The 25,631-nt window shown below is 36.9% G+C and overlaps 1 protein-coding gene across 1 annotated transcript in view; it reads left to right on the top strand.

Annotated features, from left to right (window-relative positions):
- LOC123556562 (cGMP-dependent 3',5'-cyclic phosphodiesterase-like) overlaps positions 1-25,631 on the top strand; it is a 175,976-nt gene that overhangs the window by 97,814 nt on the left and 52,531 nt on the right. The window contains exons 9-11 of the mRNA XM_053544451.1: positions 5,494-5,535; positions 5,772-5,840; positions 17,429-17,559. Of these exons, the coding sequence (XP_053400426.1) occupies positions 5,494-5,535; positions 5,772-5,840; positions 17,429-17,559 (242 nt within the window). The remainder of the gene's footprint in view (positions 1-5,493; positions 5,536-5,771; positions 5,841-17,428; positions 17,560-25,631) is intronic.

Genomic DNA, 25,631 nt, shown 5'->3' with positions numbered 1-25,631 from the left:
ATTGTATTGAGTGTCAGTGTTGATAGAGTAGGTCTAGAGTAGGTCTGAGTGTCTCGTTAGGTTATAGAGCTCAGACTTCTGTTAGAATGGCAGCAAGTTCAGTCTTTTTGTGCAGAAATTGCCAGCAAGTTGAGAGGAACTTGTAAAGATTTTTTGCAAGGACTATACCCCCTGCATCAGTGGTTGAAATTTGACTGAGCACTTTAAGATTTAAGTATATTATTTCATAAACTGCTCAGGATGAGCTATTGTGATCACTCCACCATCCGTCCATCCACTTTTCTTCAAACAACATCTCTTCTGAAACCATGTGATGGAAGCTGATGAAACTTCCAAAATTGTTCAGATGGCTCTGCTTGGTTGTACATAGGGAACACCAGAGCTAAAATATATAGGGAACTCTTCAAACAACCTCCCACCTGCTAAACCACTAGAATAAGTCAGATTTTGAAGTAACTTCACACATATGGTTCTTCTATGACCCTTTATCAAGATTGAACAAATTATCCCAATTTGTCAAAAAAAACATTACCATCATGGGACATGGTCATTTTTTCCTTATATGTATATAGTGAAAACTTTAAAAAAATCACCTTGTCAAAAACTGCTGGCCTGGTTTTAAAATAATTTGACACAAAGGTTTCTTTGGTGACACTTTATGAAGACTATACAAGTTTTTTTTGATTCGTCAGAAAGCATGGCCACCAGGAGTGTGGTCACTTCTCTATATGTATTCAGTCAAAGTTTCAAAAATCTTGTTTGATATCCCCCCCCCCCCCCCCCCCCCCCAACACACACACAAACACTTCATCCAATAGTATTTATTTAGTAGAAAAGTTTCAAGTATTCTTGTTAGAAAACATTGGCACTTTTTTAAAATAATTCACAGACAATTTTCCTTGCAAAATCATTTACCAAAACTGTTCAAGCAAGCATTGTAACTCGGGTGAGCGATCTAGGGCCATCATGGCCCTATTGTTTGTGTCATGTTTTTTGACCTATGTCAACTTTAACAAAACATGCTTTGTACTCAGTTTAGTCATAACTGAACCAGTTTCTTGTAAAATGTAACAATTTTTATCACAATGCTACTAAAAACATCTCAATAGAGCATATTTATTTAGACCAAAACTGAAGGTAGGACATCTTTCAAAATTTTAGGGAGAATGCCCAACTTACCTTGAAATGAAAAATATTACGCTACTTAAAAAGCTGATTAAGTGAAATTTTGAAAGGTGTTGTTAAACCAAATGCAAACATAATTGAAGGACTATATATATTTACTGTCTTTCATCTTTGTCTGTGACTATAATAGCACAACTTTTCAAAACCCAACCACTTAGTGGTTATTACTCTTGACATATTATGTCTGAAGAAACCTGAAAGCTTTCTCTCGGACAAGACAAAATACAAACCAAATTAGCAAAAATGATGTGTCCACAAAGCCAGAGACTAGAGAAGTTATTATTATGTCTTTTTTACTGCTCTTGGGGTTAGAAGGGAGCAGTCCCGAGGTTATGAAATATTGAAACTGAAGACCAGTCTCAGAACTCAAGCATCTGATTGGTTGTTTGTAATTACAATCATGAAACTGACCATTGGCATGGTTTCAGACTGGTTTTTGCCCTCAAGTTCTATTATGCAGGTGTTTTAGTGGGACTTTGAGATCTCTGTTAACAGTAGATTTATATTGGTAAGAATTTAAACTTGAAAATTGGAAGAATTTGTTCTGAGGAGGGTTGCAATCAAATTTTGATTCCAGTAAAAAAAAACATTTTAGTAATAAACTATTAAATGGTTTACAGTCGTCACAAACTTACCATATTGTTTAATAGGCAGAATATATTGTGGATTTAGCACAACCACTAATCCACAAAAATAATTGTCTTATGAATAACAGATTTCACAGTAAGTTTTATAATTGTGTGGAGTATATGTGTTTTTGGGTCTGCTTTTTTTTCTAAACACATCTTTGTTTGAGAATTATAAACTGTTTAATGGAGTTCAGCAGGTTTTGAAACATAGTATTTATGTACATGTATATACCTTTGAGAGTGCATCAGATATGCAATTTTCTGTTAGGTACTGGAGTTAACTAATTGGAAAATCGGAGTGTTTTCCAAAAGATTATATCATTAACTAATTTCTGATTATTAATAACTTAACTATATAACCTTTTTAGCTCACCTGTCACAAAGTGACAAGGTGAGCTTTTGTGATCGCGCGGTGTCCGTTGTCCGTCCGTGCGTCCGTAATCTTCTGCTTGTGACCACTCTAGAGGTCACATTTTTCATGGGATCTTTATGAAAGTTGGTCAGAATGTTCATCTTGATAATATGTAGGTCAAGTTCGAAACTGGGTCACATGCCATCAAAAACTAGGTCAGTAGGTCTAAAAATAGAAAAACCTTGTGACCTCTCTAGAGGCCATATATTTCACAAGATCTTCATGAAAATTGGTCAGAATGTTCACCTTGATGATATCTAGGTTAAGTTCGAAACTGGTTCACATGGTTCAAAAACAGTTCATATGGTCTAAAATAGAAAAACTTGTGACTCTTAGAACCATATTCCACAATGAGATATTTCATGAATATTGGTCAGATTTTATCTGAGTATCAGGTGTTCGAAATGGGTGGTAGTAAAAATATGGTTCTTAGGTCTGCTTTTTTTAAACAACCTTTGTTTGAGAATTATATTTTCAATGCACATTTTGAAAATAGTCATTATGTAATGTATACTTGAGATGCTAGATTCAAGTTCGTAGGTACGTGGGTTAAAATGGTCAGTAGTTCCAAAAGAATTTAGTCCTTAAGCCTATTTTGCATTGATATCTTACATGATATTGGTCAATGTCACAAGTGATCAAGGTCAGTTTGTGATCAGTGGGTGTCACTAGTGTCGTGCGTCTAATATTGCTTGTGCCCTCTCTAGTGGCCATTTTTCTATGGATCTTCATGAAATTGGTCAGAATGTTCATCTTGATATATTAGGTCAAGTTCGAAACTGGGTCATGTGCGGTCAAAAACTAGGTCAGTAGGTCTAAAAATAGAAAAACCTTGTGACCTCTCTAGAGGCGCATATTTTTCAAGATCTTATGAAAATTGGTCAGAATGTTACCTTGATGATATCTAGGTCAAGTTCGAAACTGGGTCACATGGGTAAAAACTAGGTCAGTAGTCTAAAAATAGAAAAACCTTGTGACCTCTCTAGAGGCCATATTTTTCATGAGATCTTCATGAGTATTGGTCAGAATGTTATCTTGATGATATCTAGTCAGATTCGAAACTGGGTCACGTGGGTCAAAAACTAGGTCATTAGGTCTAAAAATAGAAAAACCTTGTGACCTCTCTAGAGGCCATATTTCTCAATGATCTTCATGAAAATTGGTCAGAATGTTCACTTGATGATATCTAGGTAAAGGTTCGTAACTGGGTCAGTGGGTTCAAAAACTAGGTCAGTAGGTCTAAAATAGAAAAACCTTGTGACCTCTCTAGAGGCCATATTTTTCATGAGATCTTCATGAATATTGGTCGAGAATGTTCACTTGATGATATCTAGGTCAAGTTTAAAATGGGTCACTGTGGCTCAAAAACTAGGTCAGTAGATCAAAAATAGAAAAACCTTGTGACCTCTCTAGTGGCCATATTTTCAATGGATCTTCATGAAAATTGGTCAGAATTGTTTACCTTACTGTACTAGTAATTTCGAAAGTGAGTATTTGTGATCGCGCAAGACTAGTGTCAGGCGTCTTAAACTTTTGACTTGTGACCACTCTAGAGGTCCATTTTTCATGGATCTTTATGAAATTGGTCAGAATGTTACTTGATGATATCTAGGTCAAGTTCGAAACTGGGTCACGTGCGTCAAAAACTAGGTCAGTAGTCTAAAAATAGAAAAACCTTGTGACCTCTTAGAGGCCATATTTTTCACAGATCTTCATGAATAATTGGTCAGAATGTTCACCTTGATGATATCAAAGGTCAAGTTCTGAAACTGGGTCAAGTGGGGTCAAAAACTAGGTCATTAGGTCTAAAAATAGAAAAACCTTGTGACCTCTCTAGAGGCCATATATTTAACAAGATCTTCATGAAAATTGGTCAGAACGTTTATCTTGATGATATCTAGGTCAAGTTCGAACCTGGGTCACGTGCCATCAAAAACTAGGTCAGTAGGTCAAATAATAGAAAAACCTTGTGACCTCTCTAAAGGCCATATTTTTCATGGGATCTGTATGAAAGTTGGTCTGAGTGTTCATCTTGATGATATCTAGGTCAAGTTCGAAACTGGGTCACGTGGGGTCAAAAACTAGGTCAGTACGTCTAAAAATAGAAAAACCTTGTGACCTCTCTAGAGGCCATATATTTCATGAGATCTTCATGAAAATTGGTCAGAATGTTCATCTTGATGATATCTAGGTCAATTTCGAAAGTGGGTCACATGCCGTCAAAAACTAGGTCAGTAGGTCAAATAATAGAAAAACCTTGTGACCTCTCTAAAGGCCATATTTTTCATGGGATCTGTATGAAAATTGGTCTAAATGTTCATCTTGATGATATCTAGGTCACGTTCGAAACTGGGTCAACTGCAGTCAAAAACTAGGTCAGTAGGTCTAAAAATAGAAAAACCTTGTGACCTCTCTAGAGGCCATACTTGTGAATGGATCTTCATGAAAATTGGTCAGAATGTTCACCTTGATGATATCTAGGTCAAGTTCGAAACTGGGTCACGTGCCTTAAAAAACTAGGTCAGTAGGTCAAATAATAAAAAAAACCTTGTGACCTCTCTAGAGGCCGTACTTTTCATGGGATCTGTATGAAAGTTGGTCTGAATGTTCATCTTGATGATATGTAGGTCAAGTTTGAAACTGGGTCAACTGCGGTAAAAAACTAGGTCAGTAGGTCTAAAATTATTAAAATCTTTTGACCTCTCTAAAGGCCATATTTTTCAATGGATCTTCATGAAAATTGATCTGAATGTTCATCTTGATGATATCTAGGTCAGTTTCGTAACCGGGTCACGTGCGGTCTTCATGAGATCTTCATGAAAATTAGTGAGAATGTTCACCTTGATGATATCTAGTTAAAGTTCAAAACAGGGTCACGTACCTTGGAAAACTAGGTCAATAGGTCAAATAATAGAAAAACCTTGTTACCTCTCTAGAGACCATATTTTTCAATGGATCTTCATGAAAATTGGTCAGAATTTTTATCTTGATAATACCTAGGTCAAGTTCAAAACTAGGTCACTATGTCAAATAAGAGAAAAAACGACGTCATACTCAAAACTGGGTCATGTGGGAAGAGGTGAGCGATTCAGGACCATCATGGTCCTCTTGTTATCTTGATGATATCTAGGTCACATGTGCTCAAAAACTAGGTCACTATGTCAAATAATAGAAATAACGATGTCATACTCAGTTGAACACTGGGTCATGTGGAGATAGGTGAGCGATTCAGGACCATCATGGTCCTCTTGTTATTTATATTTGCAGGTTATAGGCAAGAAAATTCTTCCAGAAGAGGAAAGGTTTCCAGTAAGTTTCTTTGACAAAATTGTAAAAACAATCAGGGATTTTTTCTATTATAACCATATTAATAAAGTACTTAATGTTAGAAAAAGCATAAATTTGTTTGTTTCTTGGCAAATCTTCTGACTTTAATGAAAATTGTATTTTGAGAATTTGTAAGATGCCTCATGTATGATATCTTTAATAGCTGCCAAAATATTTCTTTGAAAATAACAGGAAGATAAATTTATTTTAATTTCTAGGGTCAAAGCAGCTGTTTTTCTGTTGCCCTGGAGACCAAACAGCCAATGACCTTGGAGGACATTCCAGTGGTAAGTTCCAGAATAACTGAAAGAAAAAAAATTGTATCTCAGTGCATTTACTTTAAGAAAATTTGCTATAAAGCTAGTTACAAGAATTAAATATAGTGTTTCACTGTAACAGTTCTGGTATTCCTTATCTACTACATTGAAACATTGCTCAAAATCTTGAAACCATGATGAGTCAAGCACCCAGGCTGACTAGCAATTCATTTGGATCCTGGCTGATTTTCTTACATTTTCTGAAAACCTTTGATCCTCTTGCAACTTCATGCATTCTTCGTTCTATTGACTTTAAAAAGACTAATTAGACATAATGACTAGATTTTGAGTATAACATAACTGTAAGTCTCAGAAACATTAAAAAGAGAAATCTACATCAACATAGTTTTAAGGAGGTAGGTTACCTTGTTTCAAGGGTAAATTCAAATTAGTTGAACCGCAGCATTTTTTTGTATTTCGTGTTATATGAAGTTTTAACTGCTACAATCTCAATTTCGTTTGTCTTTGTCTCTTCAAGTTCAATTTTTATCCAGGTTTAAAGAACATGACCCCCTAAAGGTATTTCATATCGAAAGAAGAAAGAAAATACGGATATTTAACACTTTTCAGTGTATTTTAGTTTCATTGATATCCGTAGAAGTCTGCATAATTGATACTTTTACTAGTATGCACGTTAGCTTCCTAATATAAGCATAAAATGTATATGTCGCGGGGCTCGTGTTTCCATGGTAATGCATTTTCTGTCATTTTTAAACAACTATGTATAAAAATAGGGTTTTTCGACGGCTTCAGTGCCATTCTGTTAATGACCAACATGGAATATTTGGGTAATATTATTAGCAAAATACCAAGCACTTTACATGGTACCCTATTTTTCTTAAAGTTTAAAGTAACCATGGCAACAGAGATGTTTAAAATAGCTTTTATCTTGCTTTTTGTCGTAATTTCTTATAAAAAAATATTGAATAAGATTATCTTTCTAGTTGATGTAGCTTTAAAACATATTATTTCTAACGTAAGTTATATTTTCGTGTTATTTGCGTTTATTCAAACAAATTTTACAGCTTAGAATACTTACAGCAGTACCCCTTGTCTGGCATTTTTCATGGAAACATCCTTCAGCATGCTGCTATTATTCTCATGGATATTTTTGAAATGAAAATAAAAAGCCGAAGTTGTGTTTCTTAAACAGACCAGTGTCAACGCTATTGAATTTCACATTTAGATACATAGGTCACGGGCTTCGTTTCCATGGTAACATCAATTCAATTCAAGAAACCACAATTTTCTACTGAAATTTGAACAATTTTAGATCTTAGTTTTAGTATATAAGTAACAAATTATCAACGGAACCTGAAAAATAGGTATAACAAATCAAACTGCTAGATTTTTTATTTGAAAATGGCCGTAACAAGTAACCTTTCACCCAGCTATATTCCAAAAAACATTGGTTACCATCATCCATTTTCTTACATTCCGCATAACATTTTAATATAACTACATAAAAGGAGCAAAGTATTGATTATTATTCAGAGCAAAAGACTCGTAAAAAGTATTTCAGCAAATAATGGTTATTTGAAAATAGTTAAAATAAAGAAAATGCACAGAATTACGTACTTTCAAGATAAAAACTATTAATTTTGCGCGGTAACTGACACGAAACGTCATGACGTCAATGACGTCATTTTAAGGCAACATTGTTTTGAAGCGTTTCTGTGGCAATTTATTCATTATTTCTGCATTATTAAACCATAAAGCATCAGATCAAAGACAGGTTCATGATTTGTTTTCAGAAGAATGAATATACAAACACATTTAGTTTGTCGTAAACGTCGTCGTAAATCGTCACGTTAGCTTCCGGTTAGACATGCGCACATACAAATATGAAGGTAACCTACCTCCTTAAAAGGTGTTTTAGAAAAAAATATTTGATCTATGGTCCCTATGCACAAATATTCGAGCATACTGTCTGACTGCAATGGAATAAAGATAAATGATGTATGGATCAGACAAGAAAACATCTAGCAGAGAAACATATTACAAAAGATCTCCTGGTTGCTCCATTCTTTTTGTTAGAAATTACTTGAATAGATGTATTTTATCTTTGCAAATACATCAAAATTCCATTACTGGGTGTCATTCTGACTGGAAATTTGTTTTGTTTTATAGTGTTTTAGTAAACTTCCTTCTTATAAATTGCTTACCTTTTAAGTACAAATGAAATGTACTCATTTTATAGAAGTTGTGAAGGCTGATTTTTTTGTAACAAGTTATTTTTTGTTGTTTTATGTTGTGGATCTACTGCACAAATTTGGCTCCATGACTTTTGTTGGGTCCTATAACTTTCAAATTATTACTCAGTACTTAATATTTTCAAAATAAAAGAAACATGACTTTGTTTAATAGAGAAATTTCAGTCATTTAGTGACTCAGTATCGTATAATACACTGCCATTTTTCATTTTGCTGAATCTAGTAAATGAAAAAAAATTCACAAAGGTTTAGCGCTCATCTGAACACTCCAGGTGAGCTATTGTGATACCCCTGTGTCAGTGTCTGCTGTTAACATTTTTAGCTTGATTGAAATTTTTCAAATAGAGCTTTTGTTATAACCTTTTAATCAGCATCTGTGTTGCCTCACAAAGGTTCTGTATCAAGGCAGGTTTTTTCAAAGACCTAAAGCTTTCAGACTTCACACATATTCAGCTTCATGACATGACCTAAATGGACAAGTAATGCAATTATTTGTATTTTGGCTACATGGGTCAAGGCCAGTGTTACTAAAATAGAAAAGCTTTCCAAAAACATGGTTTCCTTGCATTGCAGTGTTGCTTGTTATGCCCCCGAAGGGAGGCATATTAGTTTTCAACTGTCCGTTCGTTAGTTAGTTCGTTAGTCACAACGTTAACTTTTTGCATGAAGGCACTTTACTCGCAAACCACTGCACCCATGACCTTCAAACTTCACATGCTGATAGTACTTATTGAGTACACCACCCCTACTGACTTTGGGGTCACCAGGTCAAAGGTCAAGGTCACAGGGATCAACGTTAACTTTTTGCATGAAGGCACTTTACTCGCGAACCACTTCACCCAGGACCTTCAAACTTCACATGCTGATAGTACTTACTGAGTTCACCACCCCTACTGACTTTGGGGTCACCAGGTCAAGGTCACAGGGGCCAACGTTAACTTTTTGTGTGAAGGCACTTTACCTGCGAACCACTGCACCCAGAACCTTCAATCTTCACATGCTGATAGTACTTATTGAGTACACCGTCCCTACTGACTTTGGGGTCACCAGGTCAAAGGTCAAGGTCACAGGGGCCAACGTTAACTTTCTCCATGAAGGCACTTTACTCGCGAACCACTGCACCCAGGACCTTCAAACTTCATGTGCTGATAGTACTTATTGAATACACTACCCCTACTGACTTTGGGGTCACCAGGTCAAAGGTCAAGGTCACAGGGGCCAACGTTAACTTTTTGCATGAAGGCACTTTACTCGCGAACCACTGCACCCAGGACCTTCATTCAAACTTCACATGCTGATAGTACTTATTGAATACACCACCCCTACTGACTTTGGGGTCACCAGGTCAAAGGTCAAAGTCACAGGGGCCAACGTTAACTTTTTGCATGAAGGCACTTTACACGCGAACCACTGCACCCAGGACCTTCAAACTTTACATGCTGATAGTACTTTATGAGTGCACCAACCCTACTGACTTTGGAGTCACCAGGTCAAAGGTCAAAGTCACAGGGGCCAACGTTAACTTTTTGCATGAAGGCACTTTACTCGCAAACCACTTCACCCAGGACCTTCAAACTTCACATGCTGATAGTTCTTATTGAGTACACCACCCCTACTGACTTTGGGGTCACCAGGTCAAAGGTCAAGGTCACGGGCCAACATTAACTTTTTGCATGAAGGCACTTTACACGCGAACCACTGCACCCAGGACCTTCAAACTTCATGTGCTGATAGTACTTATTGAGTTCACCACCCCTACTGACTTTGGGGTCACCAGGTCAAAGGTCAAGGTCACAGGGGCCAACGTTAACTTTTTGTGTGAAGGCACTTTACCTGCGAACCACTGCACCCAGAACCTTCAATCTTCACATGCTGATAGTACTTATTGAGTACACCACCCCTACTGACTTTGGGGTCACCAGGTCAAAGGTCAAGGTCACAGGGGCCAACGTTAACTTTCTCCATGAAGGCACTTTACTCGCGAACCACTGCACCCAGGACCTTCAAACTTCATGTGCTGATAGTACTTATTGAATACACTACCCCTACTGACTTTGGGGTCACCAGGTCAAAGGTCAAGGTCACAGGGGCCAACGTTAACTTTTTGCATGAAGGCACTTTACTCGCGAACCACTGCACCCAGGACCTTCATTCAAACTTCACATGCTGATAGTACTTATTGAATACACCACCCCTACTGACTTTGGGGTCACCAGGTCAAAGGTCAAAGTCACAGGGGCCAACGTTAACTTTTTGCATGAAGGCACTTTACACGCGAACCACTGCACCCAGGACCTTCAAACTTTACATGCTGATAGTACTTTATGAGTGCACCAACCCTACTGACTTTGGAGTCACCAGGTCAAAGGTCAAAGTCACAGGGGCCAACGTTAACTTTTTGCATGAAGGCACTTTACTCGCAAACCACTTCACCCAGGACCTTCAAACTTCACATGCTGATAGTTCTTATTGAGTACACCACCCCTACTGACTTTGGGGTCACCAGGTCAAAGGTCAAGGTCACGGGCCAACATTAACTTTTTGCATGAAGGCACTTTACACGCGAACCACTGCACCCAGGACCTTCAAACTTCAGTGCTGATAGTACTTATTGAGTTCACCACCCCTACTGACTTTGGGGTCACCAGGGTCAAGGTCAAGGGTCAAAAAGGGGGCGCCTGACAGTTAACTTTTGATGAATGGCCCCCTTTGACTGGGCGGAACCAGGCACGTTAACTTCCCAAAGGACTCTGTCACAACTTCACCCTGCTGATAGTACTTATTGAGTACACTACCCCTACTGACTTTGGGGTAGTCAAAGTCAAGGTCACAGGGGCCAACGTTAACTTTTTGCATGAAGGCACTTTACTCGTGAACCACTGCACCCAGGACCTTCAAACTTCACATGCTGATAGAACTTATTGAGTACACCACCCCTACTGACTTTGGGGTCACCAGGTCAAAGGTCACAGGGGCCAACGTTAACTTTTTGCATGAAGGCACTTTACTCGTGAACCACTGCACCCAGGACCTTCAAACGTCACATGCTGTTAGTACTTTATAAGTGCACCAACCCTACTGACTTTGGGGTCACCAGGTCAAAGGTCAAGGTCACAGGGGCCAGCGTTAACTTTTTGCATGAAGGCACTTTACTCGCGAACCACTTCACCCAGGACCTTCAAATTTCACATGCTGATAGTACTTATTGAGTACACCACCCCTACTGACTTTGGGGTCACCAGGTCAAAGGTCAAGGTGCTGCGGGGGCATTTGTCACCATTAGTGACAGCTCATGTTCTACCTTATTTTTATGAAACTTTATCAGAATGGTTGTCCTTGCACAAGCTAAGTCAAGTTTTAAGAAGTAAGAACAATACAGGGTGTCCATGACTCTCTTTATATGGAACAATTTTAAGAACATTTAGAGTCTAGTTTACAACTTTACATATTTTCACCTTTTGCTGAAAGTGTCAGGCTAGATATTCAGTTGCTAGGATTTAACAAAACTGGGAGGAAGTTTGATGGTATTTTGATTTGTCCCTTTGGCAGTTTTATGAAATAAAAATGTAAATATATTCAGTATTCAGCCTATTTCTGTTGTATTTGGCACATTCATCTGTGATAGCAGACAATTTTACTGTCATTGATTTATTTCTGTTCTGTTAATGCCCAGGCAGGATTATAACTTGTTCACCCAGCTAAAAATTATCTTTATTGACATTATCCAATTCTTTATAAATGTCTGCTACATTTCCTCATACAAGCAGGATTTACTGTTAATTAACTTTTTTATCCATCACCAAATGCAGTGAGAGGTGAGTAGTGAAAACAAAATCTCTCATTGAAAACCTGTCTAGTTTATACGAATTTTAAATACCTGCCTGTATAGGAATGCTTTCCCAGCCTGAGGAACAGCGGATTACAAGAAACCAAGCACTACTAAGGTTTCTTATCCATGTTGTCACAAGGGACAAGAAAACTGCTGTCTGACACATGCAGACATGTAAGATCATTTTTGTTGCAAACCATTGTAAAAATTTTAATCCCTTGCCATGAGTTGAGGGGGGAGGTTATAGGAATGGTCTCAGCCCGTCCGTCCTTCCGAGCCCACCATTTGCATACTTAGGTGGCTATAGGAACAAGAGGTTACTGTACTTTTTCTTTGATGTCAATCATTCCGTAAGGCTTTTATGTGGATAATCTTTCTTTTACTTGGCTAAAAGAACAATAGAAAGAAGAAAAGTGTAGCCAAATAAAAACCCATATGTAGGAATGTCAGTCCGTAACAATTGTGTCCACTCCATATAACTTAAACCTCTAGAAGGATTTTCATGAAACTTGGGTTAAATGATCACCTCATCAAAATGATGTACAGAACTCATGAGTCAGCCATTTCAACTCAAGGTCAAGGTCACAACTCAAGGTCAAAGGTTTGAACCTTCCATTTTGTGTCTGCTCTGTATCTCCTAAACCCATGAAACTTGGGTCAAATGATCACCTCATCGAGACAGTGTGCAGAACTTATGAGACAGCCATGTTGGCTCGAGATCAAGGTCGCAACTCAAGGTCAAAGGTATTGAGCCTTCTATTTTGTGTCCACTTTGTATCTCCTAAACCCCTTGAAGGATTTTGATATGACTTGGCTGTTATATTCTCCTTATCAAGAGGATGTGCAGAACTCAAAATTCACTACTGCCAGCTCGAAGGTCAAGGTCACAACTCAAATGTTTGAGCCTTCAATTTCCTCATTGATCACCTCATTAAGATGATGTGCAGAACTCATGAGTCAGCCATTTCATTAATGAATTGTATACTTGTGATTCTCTTTATATTAAACTTATTCCTGCGAGTTATCACCAAAACCTGTACTGGAGAGCTGGATATTCTCATTTGCATCTGCAACCAGTGGAAGATTATTTTTCTTGCATACTGCATTTTACCAAAGTATAGAATAACTTAAGCAAAACTAAATACTTTCTTTGTCATGTTTGTAGAACTCTTTCTTATAGTAGTATAGTAGTGTAAATAAATAAACTTAATGTGCTTATAGTATAAAAAACAAATAGCAACTATTGAGGTACAGTGTTTGGTTTTTATTGAAGTTTACATAAATTATGTATAATCAGTGAACAAATCGTTAGTTATCTTTAGCAGCATGAGGGTCATTTGGCATGGGGGATGCCAGATGTGTTTTGCTGACATGGGTAAAATATCCAGAAATGCTAGTCTGGTTTGCAAAAAAAAAATCATTCTGATTGTTCAGTCATATATGGAATATTCTGTTGTGTATGTTGTTTTTTTTTGCTGAAGAAGCAATAATGACAGTAAAACTTATTCAGTGCAGGTCACAACTCATTCTTATGAATAAGCTTCAAAGACCTTTTTTTTCAGACTTTTATTCAGATCTGATGGCTAGTAGATGCCCATACAATCCTGGGTTTTAAGGATTATTGTATTGTTTAGGTGACAAAACAGTATCTGTATTTTTTGATTTATATTGCTTTATGAGACTTGTATAAATGAGTAATTGTTCTCAGACAAATATGACCAAAAATTATTAGGCATTAGTTATAAGTTTATAGTTAATTTTCTCTAAAGCTGCTCTGTGATTTTGTTGAACCATTTACAGTTTTTTTTGTCCATCCAGTAGGCTGTAAACGGAAAGTCAGAGACTACCATTATAGCTTAGGTTGTAAATTTAATCCTGAGCTTTGGCCACTTTAATTTGTGCTTTTTAGCTCACCCGAGCACAAAGTGCTCAATGTGAGCTTTTGTGATCACCCTTAGTCCGTTGTCCGTCATCGTCAGTCGTCCGTTGTCAACAATTTGACTGTTAACACTCTAGAGGTCACAATTTTAGCCCAATCTTAATGAAACTTGGTCAGAATGTTACCCCCAATAAAATCTTGGACAAGTTTGATATTCGGTCATGTGGGGTCAAAAACTAGGTCACCAGGTCAAATCAAAGGAAAAGCTTGGTAGCACACTAGAGGTCACAATTTTAGCCTAATCTTAATGAAACTTGGTCAGAATGTTACCCTTAATAAAATCTTGGACGAGTTTGATATTGGGTCATGTGGGGTCAAAAACTAGGTCACCAGGTCAAATCAAAGGAAAAGCTTGTTAACACTGTAGAGGCCACATTTATGACTAACTTCATGAAACTTGGTCAGAATGTTAATCTTGATGATCTTTAGGGTAAGTTTAAATCTGGGTTATCAGGGGTCAAGAACTAAGTCACCAGGTCAAATCAAAGGAAAAGTTAGTTAACACTCTAGAGGCCACATTTATGACCACATATTAATGAAACTTTTTCAGAATATCAATCTTGATGATCTTTAGGCCAAGTTCAAATCTAGGTCAGTAGGAGTCAAAAACTAGGTCACCAGGTCAAATCAAAGGAAAAGCTAGTCAACACTCTAGAGGCCACATTTATGGCCATATCTTAATGAAACTTGGTCAGAATGTTAATCTTGATGATCTGATATTGGATCATCTGAGGTCAAAAACTAGGTCACCAGGTCAAATCAAAGGAAAAGCTTGTTAACACTCTAGAGGCCACATTCATGGCTATATCTCTAGGAAACTTAATCTGAATGTTTCTCTTGATGACCTCTAGGTCAAGTTTGAATCCGGATCATTTGGGATCAAAAACTAGGTCACCAGGTCAAATCAAAGGGAAAGCTTGTTAACACTCTAGAGGTCACATTTATGACTTTATTAGCTCACCTGAGCAATGCTAAGGTGAGTTTTTCTGATCGCTCGATGTCCGGCGTCCGTCGTCCGTCGTCTCTCGTCTGTCAACATTTAGCTTGTGTATGCGATAGAGGCTGTATTTTTCAATTGATCTTCATGAATATTGGTCAGAATGATAACCTTGATGAAATCTAGGCCGAGTTCGAAAATGGGTCATCTCAGGTCAAAAACTAGGTCACTAGGTCAAATCAAAGAAAAACTTGGGAAAGCTTGTTTTTTCATTATTTATGATTATTGGCTCAGAAATGATTGTTTTTGAATCCCCGATGCCGAGTTCGTGGTCTCTCGGTCAAAACTAGTCACTGTCAAATTAGCTTGTGTATGCGATAGAGGCTGTATTTTTCAATTGATCTTCATGAATATTGGTCAGAATGATAACCTTGATGAAATCTAGGCCGAGTTCGAAAATGGGTCATCTCAGGTCAAAAACTAGGTCACTAGGTCAAATCAAAGAAAAACCTTGTGTATGCGATAGAGGCTGTATTTTTCAATTGATCTTCATGAATATTAGTCAGAATGATTGCCTTGATGAAATCTAGGCCGAGTTCGAAAATGGGTCATCTCGGGTCAAAAACTAGGTCACTAGGTCAGATCAAAGAAAAACCTTGTGTATGCGATAGAGGCGGTATTTTTCAATTGATCTTCATGAATTTTGGTCAGAATGATTACCTTGATGAAATCTAGGCCGAGTTCGAAAATGGGTCATCTGGAGTCAAAAACTAGGTCACTAGGTCAAATCAAGGAAAAACCTTGTGTATGCGATAGAGGCTGTATTTTTCAATTGATCTTCATGAATTTTGGTCAGAATGATTGCCTTGATGAAATTTAGACCAAGCTCGAAAATGGGTCATCTCGGGTCAAAAACTAGGTCACTAGGTCAAATCAAAGAAAAACCTTGTGTATGCAATAGAGGCTGTATTTTTCAACTGATCTTCATGAAATTTAGCCAGAATGATTACCTTGATAAAATCTAGGCCGAGTTCGAAAATGGGTCATCTCGGGTCAAAAACTAGGTCATATCTAAGAAAATGCTTGTTTTATCGCAAGAGACCAATTTTTTGGTCCAATCTTAATGAAAATTGGTCAGAATATTTGTTTCCATGAAATCACTATGTCAAACATGTTTTACACTGTTATGGTGTGTTTCTTAGGTGAGCTACCTAGGGCCATCTTGGCCCTCTTGTTTTCATGAATCTTGGTCAGAATGTTAACCTTGATGATTTTTAGGTCAAATTTGAACCTGGGTCATGTGGGGTCAAAAACTAGGTCACTAAGTCAAATCAATAGAAAAGCTAGTTAACACTTTAGAGGCCACATTTATGACCATATCTTAATGAAACTTGGTCAGAATGTTAATCTTGATGATCTGATCATTAGGTCCATAGGTCAGGTGAGCGATACAGGGCCTTCAAGGCGTCTTGTTTTACCAAAAGCCTATATGCTGTGTTCAGCTTATTTACATAAAACAGATTCCTTTTCATAAAACATAATTTTGAGACCTGGCAGTCAATAGTTGGTCAATTGAAAGAATATGCTCACTAACAGTCAATCATTTATAATTTTGTTAAAACTGGTTTTCAAATTCAATTTTATATCTTTGGATCAAGGTCATTAAGAAGTCCAGAAATAAAATGTTTGCTTGCTAAAATAACTGATATCCTATTGAAAATGGTTTGCAATGTAAACAGGAAATATCTTGTGAAAGATAGTTAGAAGTTATTCAATTAGTGTATGATAACTTTTAATGCTACGGGCTGGTTGAGCTATGATTAATTGCAAGAACAACTACCAGTAAAATGTATTCCCTTGGAGATACTGTTAGTGGTTTTCAGACATAAAATACAAGATGCGCTTTGTTTGCACATGAAACAGAATTTTCAACAAAGGAATCTCTTACTGTTGTTTGAATCTGATATTCAACAGCAGCTTTATTGGCATTGCTGAAAGAATTTCTGCAGCAATCTATAGGCGCTCATTCTTTGAAGTAGAAATGGGGAGATAGATAGTTCAAACTTTTTCATATAACTCTGTTTTCATTTATATTTACAAACTGCTAGTACTGCTATATTTGGTCAGTGACTACAGTCAAACATCTACTTTGTTACTACTACAGTTCTATTTTTTTGTGTATTTGTAAGTCAAGATAAATTTTTGTTGGTCTTTACCCCATGTGGTTCTGGGACAACTTGTGTATGAAAAGAATTAGAACCACTGTTTTACCGCTGCATGGTCATAAGAATGGATAAATATGGTCTGAACACTTAGTTTTGCTTTATTGCAGAGATTTCAGCAGGTATGAAAGTTTGATTCCATGGCCTTGCCTTGTATTTTTATTTCAAGGTAAATGAGATATGAAACCAAAATTTTTAGTTCTGTTTGGGCCACACAACCTGTACTGTGTTAGTGTGCTGTAAAACCAAAATAAAGTCAAATATTTGTTAGTCTTGACCATAGGAATTGTTTCTGTTACACCACATGTTTACTAAGGTACAATAAAAACGTGTTGTTTCTTCACAACATGAACTGATGTCTGCTAATGGCATTTTGTTGACGTCACTCACAATGTTAACATTGACATCTAAATTTCAGGAAAGCAGAAAAGCTATAGAAGAAAAAATTGAATGCCCACTGCGGTCGTTTCTCTGTGTGCCAGTGACAAGTCGAAGTAATAATAACCTTATTGCATTGACATGTGTAGCAAATAAACAAAATGCAAACAGGTACAGTATATTATTTATTGAAAGATGAAGCTTACTTACGCAAATTTCTTTGGGTATGGCTGTCATTTTAGAATAGTATATTGTCAAACCTGTTTATAAAGACCATGCTTATGTGTTGTTAGGGCAATAAAGTCACTTTATTCACTTGTTTAGTATTTAAAAAATGTTCAAATTAGAAATGGAGTGGCAGTCTTTTATTATAAGTGGTCTTTGTTCACTGGGGGTCTTTGTTCAGGTGGTTGTTTTTCTAGGGGGTCTTTGTTCACAAGTGGTTTTTGTTTCCAGGGGGTCTTTGTTCACAGGTGGTATATGTTTACATGGGGTCTTTGTTCACAGGTTGAGCCTCCATGGCGGAGTGATTAAAGTCGCTGACTTCAAATCACTTGCCCCTCGTCAATGTGGGTTTGAGTCTCACTCGGGGCGTTGAATTCCTCATGTGAGGAAGCCATCCAGCTGGCTTACGGAAGATCGGTGGTTCTACCCAGGTTCTCATGATGAAATAATGCACGAAGGGGCACCTGGGGTCTTCCTCCACCATCAAAACTGGAAAGTCTCCATTTGACCTATACTGTAAGTGTATATGAAATCGCGGAGACAAATTTTCACGGAACGGTCCAATTTCTGCACTGTAGAAATATTTACGCAATTTTTGAATTCGCGGACACATAGGCCTAAAATCATGAATTCATGCTCAGCAAAATATCCACTCAAGTAAGGCTATAACAAGAGATTTAACTCGTATAAAACACAGACGAATAGGGAAAATGTCACGGATCAGTCATAGGTACATAATGGTACATAATAAGTGTAACTTGTAATATTGAATATGAGGAAACCTATGTCATTAATCTATTTGTGATTTGTTGTCAATTGCCTAAATTTACTCTTAGTATACTTTCCCCAAGCTTTTCAATCATTGTTAAAAATGTTGGGAAAGTGATTGCTTGTTGATAGCTCCGATAAAATGCTGGACCACCTGCTTAGTCCACAAAAAAAAACCCAAAAAACAAACAGGATAGCGAGATTATAATATCTGGGAATAGTGGTGATTACGTGTTCTGTAGCATTTTTCACACATGTACTGTGACATATGTGTATGTATGTTTAATATGCTTGTTTTGAATGCCGTGTTTGACACTTTTGACTAAGTTTGTTCAAATTATGTCCCTAGGGTGAATGGTGGCCTCGCCCTGGGGGTACCAAGTTTTACATAGACTATAATATTGGAAAAAACTTGAAAAAATCTTTTGTTCTGAAACTCCAAGGCCTAGGCTTTTGATATTTGGTATGTTGCTTTGCCTAGTGGTCGTTTACCAAGGTTATTCAAATTATGCCCCTGAGGTGAAAAGAGGCCCTTCCCCGGAGGCCCCAAGTTTTACATAGACTTATATAGGAAATTTTTTTTTTTAGATCTTCTTGTCTGAAAGTTCAAGGCTTAAGCCTTTGATATTTTGTATGTAGCATTGCCTAGTGGTTCTCTAACAAGATTGTTCAAATTATGCCCCTGGGGTGAAAAAAGGCCCGCCCTGGGGGTCACTTGTATATGAGTTATACAGTAAAAAATACTTCAAAAATTATCTGATCATATTTCCTAGATTGTTTAATTATAATTACCTGATGACCCCAAGTAATTAGGGGTCCCTTTACCTACTGACCTACTTTCTTGTTTTTAAGAAACAGCCTTGAAATTTGGATGGCATGTACAGTTTTGCACACCAATTATAACAGCATAGAAATTTTGACCACGTCAGTAACTTTCGATGAAGATTTCAATACTCGTCTTTAATGTTCTTAGCCCTGACCTACTGACCTACTTCCTTGTTTTTGAAGCCACAGCAAAGAGATTTGTATAATTTTTTTAACAGATTTCATTTCAGTACTTGTCTTGAAGAATCTTTACCATGACCTTCTCACCTAGTTTTTTGTTTTTGTTTTTGAAACTTTTCAAAGAAATTTGTTCAAGTAAGCAATTAAATTCAGGTGAGCGATATAGGGCCATCATGGCCCTCTTGTTTCACAGGTAGTCTTTGTTCACAAAATGGTCTTTGTTCACAGGTAGTCTTTGTTAACATGTGTTCTTAAACACAAGTTTACTGTACATCAGAAACTGTCATTTAAATAAGAACATTGTAAAGTTCAGTCAAGCACAAATTGTTGGAAGTCTGGTCATGCAGAAGTTAATAGAAACAAACAGGCTGACCTCTTGCAGTAAATAGAATCAACTTGAAAAGACTTTAGTATTGCCTTTTATTTAAAGGAAGTTATTTCTGTGAAAGAAATTCCTGAAATAACTGTTTACCAAACAATACAGACATATTAAATCCATTAGACACTTTATGTTCTATGCTTCTTTGCATAGAAATTCCTTCATAATTCCACAAAGAGTCTTGTATATTTGATCTGAAAATGCATTCTGTCTGCTTTTGTAAAATAATTAATAAGATGTTGTCTTAAGAGATTTATTTTCAGTGGGTGTAAGTAATTCTTCTCTTAACAGAACTTCCTTAAATATAGAAAGTATATTTCTAGTATAACTATGATAATGACGTACTTTCTTTGAAGTCAGCCTTAAGATGACTCCTTCATTTCTGTGTTACTGAAATACACAGTCTTCTGTTTCAAGTTCTAAAGTTTTCTAAAAAGACTTAAAATGCTTGTAAAAACAGAATTCAGAGATGTTTTCAGATTAAAATTACGCCAATTTATAGGCAGCTTGTTATGCTGCATGAATTTGTGTATATGAGTGTAACAAGTAGATTAACCCCATAAAAATGTTCAGTTTTTAGTTCAGGTGAGTTTTTTTTATCGCTCGATGTCCGTCGTCTGTCTGTTGTCTGTCGTCTGTTAACATTTAGTTTTTAGCTCACCAGAGCCAAAGGCTCAGGGTGAGCTATTCTGATCACTCACCATCGTCATCAACCGTCTGTCGTCCATTGTCCGTCCGTAAACTTTTACTTTAAACAACATCTCCTCATAAACCGCTAGGCCAATTTCATCCAAACTTCACAGGAATGTTCCTTGGGTGAAGCTCTACAAAAATTATTCAAAGAATTGAATTCCATGCAGAACTCTGGTTGCCATGGCAACCGAAAGGAAAAACTTTAAAAATCTTCTTCTCAAAAACCAGAAGACCTAGAGCTTAGATATTTGGTGTGAAGCATTGCCTAGTGGACCTATACCATATTTATTCAAATCATGACCCCGGGGTCAAAATTGACCCCGCCCCAGGGGTCACTTGATTTTACATAGGAAAATATTAAAAAATCTTCTTCTCAAAAACCAGAAGCTCTAGAACTTAGGTATTTGACATGTAGCATTGCCTAGCGGACCTCTACTAAAATTGTTCAAATCATGACCCCGGGATCAAAATTGACCCTGCCCAGGGGTCACTTGATTTTACATAGGAAAATCTTCAAAAATTTTCTAAAAATAAACCAGAAGGCCTAGATCTTAGATATTTCACTTGTAGCATTGCCTAGTGGACCTCTACTAAAATTGTTCAAATCATGACCCCGGGATCAAAATTGACCCCGCCCAGGGGTCACTTGATTTTACATAGGAAAATCTTCAAAAATTTTCTAAAAATAAACCAGAAGGCCTAGATCTTAGATATTTCACATGTAGCATTGCCTAGCGGACCTCTACTAAAATTGTTCAAATCATGACCCCGGGATCAAAATTGACCCCGCCCAGGGGTCACTTGATTTTACATAGGAAAATCTTCAAAAATTTTCTAAAAATAAACCAGAAGGCCTAGATCTTAGATATTTCACTTGTAGCATTGCCTAGTGGACCTCTACAAAATTTGTTCAAATCATGACCCCCCAGGGTCAAAATTGACCCCGCCCGAGGCGTCACTTGATTTTACATAGGAAAATCTTCAAAAATTTTCTAAAAATAAACCAGAAGGCCTAGAGCTTAGATATTTAACATGTAGCATTGCCTAGTGGACCTCTACAAAATTTGTTCAAATCATGACCCCCGGGATCAAATTGACCCTGCCTCATGGGGTTACTTGATTGTACATAGAAAAATCTTCAAAATTTTCTAAAAATAAACCAGAAGGCCTAGAGCTTAGATATTTCACATGTAGCATTGCCTAGTGGACCTCTACAAAATTGTTCAAATCATGACCCCCCAGGGTCAAATTGACCCCGCCCCAGGGGTTACTTGATTGTACATAGGGAAATCTTCATAAATTTGCTAAAAATAAACCAGAAGGCCTAACTAAATCTTAGATATTTGATATGTAACATTGCCTAGTAGACTTCTACAAACTTTGTTCAAATCATGACCCCCCCCGAGGTAAAATTGGCCCAGCCCCAGGGGTTACTTGATTGTACATCTGAAAATCTTCCAAAAAATTTCTAAAAATCATCAGTTTGACATTTGAAACATGTAGCTCATATTACTCGGGTGAGCGATCCAGGGTCATCATGAATTTTTGGTTTACATGTGTAACACCATGAAATAAAGGTCCTACAAACCACCAATGTTTTGATGTAGTAATGGCCCCTTTCCAACTTAAAATATGCCATACTTCTGTGACAAGGCCGTATTGTGGGGGTATTATTCATCTCTCCTGTGACAATTCTAGTTTCTCTTTATTTGTTATTGAAAAAGTGTGAAGAAGATATGAAATTAGTTTCTTGTGTAAATGTCATGAATGTTTTTAGACTATTGAAGTGACATGCAAAAAGCTATTTCTCAGAAAACTTGCAGAATTGTCTTAGTTGATATAGCAGTTGCATCTGTTACCTTTGTTACAAACAGAAATGGAAACTGTTACACTAAATTTTGTGAATACACTGAATGAAGTTATCAATACATATATTGCATACAGAGTTTCATTATCTTTAATATCTGTGACGAACAGAATTAACTGTTAGATAGAAGTTGTTGTTAGCTGTTACCGGTATATGTAAGTCATAAATGATTAAAATAAACCTGTTACTTAAGTTAAATCTGTTAGATCATTTGCATTAAAAATTAAGTTAATTGTCAGAAAATTAACTTTTAACATTCTGTTAGGTATAGAAGTAAGTTGAATGTCACATCTGTTACATACAGAATTGAATACACTGTTACATATGATACATGTCCTGTCCTTCCATCACACACTTCATTTCAGATTAGCAACCAGAGAACCATTTCACCTAGAACCTTCAAACTTCATAGGATGATAGGACTTACAGAGCAGATGACCCCTATTGTTTTGGGGGCTACTCGAACAAAGGTCAAGGTTACAGGGACATGAATACGGAAAAACAATTCCAATCAATACCTTGAAAAACACTTGACCATGAATGTTGAAACTTCATAGGATGATTGGACATGCAGAGTAGATGACCCCTGTTGATTTTGGGGTCACTCGATTTAAGGTCAAGGACACAGGGGCCAGAACATAGAAAATCATTTCCATTCAATAGCTAGAGGACCATTTGACCAAGAGCCTTCAAACTTCATAGGGTGGTAGGACTTACGGAGTAGATGACCCCTATAGATTTTGTGGTTAATCAACGGTCAAGGTCACAGGGGTCAGATTATTGAAAACTTTCCGAGGGCCCAGAACATGGAAAACCGGTTCCAAATCTGAACTTGAGAACCACTTGATCCTGAACATTGAAACTTCATAGGATGATTGAACATGTGATATTGTTCTATTTTTAGATATATACGACGTCATTACCATGTGAAGTCGTCAACATCATTCTTTTGTTGTTCCTGATCTACTGATTAAAGTTAAAAACATGGAGCTGGTTATTTATTAATTACTTTAAGATTTAACAGTAGATGACCTCTAATGATCTTTTGGCCATTCTTTCAGAGGTCAAGGTCACAGGGGCCAGAACATGGAAAAACGTTTCCAGTTCATAACTTGAGAACCACTTTACCCAGAATGTTGAAACTTGATTGGATGATTGGACATGCGGAGCAGATGATCCCTATTGCATTTCAGTCACTAAACCAACCATCAGTGTCTCTTTGACTTTCGCTCCTGTCCCCTATTGACTTCTTGCCTATTACTACTTTGTTTTGAGGGAGACATGACATTGTGCTTTTCTACAAAAATATTTTCTAGTTATGCGAACTGTTAATTTGTTACATAAGAAAATATTGATTGGATGAATTTTAGAAAGGGAAAATGTACCTGTTCCTTGTCAACGTCCTTTGCTCTCTGAACAATTCCAATGTCTTGTGAAGAATGCCAAAGTCTTGTGTTAAAGGATCTCCCAATATAGTGTAATTTATCTGAACGTATTTGGCCTGCACAGTCCTGCCTGTCAGATGACAACTTATTTATTGCATAGAATCTCTTGAAATCAGCATGCAGTCTTGGTGTAAATTCCCTCCTGTCTCCATAACTTAGTCAGGAGTTGACATGTACTTCCAACAAGTTATATACAATCTATTACCCTACAAAATTAGCTGACACAGGCAAATGTAATAGATAGAACTATTCAGGAAATTGTTTCATTGAGCACAAATGATTGGGTTGGGATTTTGTTCAGGAATTTAGGCCATATGTCTCATCAAAACCTGGTATTTACTAGTTTTGAGTGTGGAGAATGGCAATTCAGTGTCATTGTATAAGTTATGGCACAATATTTTATCTGATGCTATGTATCCGATTTAGAATTCTATGTAATCTTAGGAGATTGTTTTTCTGGTATCAAGGCGCTGTCGTGTAATATTTTGTCTTGTATTCCATGGACATTTAATTGCCCAGAGCTCCTGGAATATTGAGCTGTCATGGTTATTTATTACTTGTGTCTGACATGTTTTTTTCTGAATTGTCTTAATTCAGACTCTTTCCAATTAAGATATAAAACAATGAAGCCACAAGATTTCTGTATTGCTTTTTCATAAGGGTGCATAGATACCTAGAAGGAGACATTTTTTTAACTGCATTATTGTTCTGCCTTTGGTGGTCTGTTCCAGTAAAAGGAACTGTTCCCAATCAATAGAAAGTACAAAAATTCCCAATTTGTATGTTTTCGTGACTCATGTTTTGCAACTAATTTTAACCCATTTTACATCATAACACGTTTTCACAGCTCTAAAATTTCCAGAGAGACAGATACTTGACATGCTCCCAAAAATGTTTAAAGAGTGATTCTATGTCTAAAGGATACTGGCCGTTTTCAGTATGTGATTGATTATTCATGAACTTCAAATGCAGTGTTATAATGAGAACCTAAGATGTGCATTGGCACGCCTGAGAAGGCGGTAGTGCTCAGATACTAATCTTCAGCACCATTTTAGTGAGAAACTTGCATGCTAATATTGATAAATAGAAAGACGGCAAGACTATTACAGCTTGAATATTCATTTTAAGTGACAGAGCACACGCCAGTTAACTGTCCTGATAGAGAACAAACGAGCTTTAGTTAAAACCATACATACATCATTTATTGATCTGTAACAGTATAGTCTGGTAGAATCTACGGAAAGGCCAGAAATTGTAACAAGAAAAGCTTATTTTTATTGACACAATCATATCTAAATAAGTTGGATCTGATCTCTTATTATTACAGCATATTGATTTTCGTGATATTTCTTGCTGAATTGTCATTTGTTTGTTGAATATTCAGTGAATATTGGGAAAATTAAAATTAGTGTCTCTTGCGGGACTGAGATGGTGCAAACGATGGTGGGAACCGGAGGTGTAATTGTGGAGGAAACTATCCTCATGGGGAAAACGTTCTTGGAGAGTAGCAGTAATTGTCAGCTATAATCAGACTGTTGTGTGATTCTCAATTGTAATCCTTGTCTACAGTTGTGTGTGTTGTCATAAATTTTGATATTTGTTATGATCATGAAGTTTTGACGTAATGCTTTATGGTCTTGCTGATATTTCCTGGATAAATGAGATAGACAAAATCCCTGGTCTACAAATCCTTGCTAAACCAAATGAAACCACTTACTGAATTATCATTTGTTTGTAGCATATCAGGGAATATTGGAAAATTGAGATCATTATCTGAAAAATTCTGGTTTTGCCTTGATGCACATTTGGGTGCATTTTTGCATATTCTTTGAATACATGTCTCCTTAGACATTTTTCGTTT

The sequence above is a fragment of the Mercenaria mercenaria genome, chromosome 5 (assembly GCF_021730395.1).
Source record: "Mercenaria mercenaria strain notata chromosome 5, MADL_Memer_1, whole genome shotgun sequence".
Taxonomy (NCBI): domain Eukaryota; kingdom Metazoa; phylum Mollusca; class Bivalvia; order Venerida; family Veneridae; genus Mercenaria; species Mercenaria mercenaria.
This window is presented reverse-complemented; position numbering and strand designations above follow the sequence as displayed.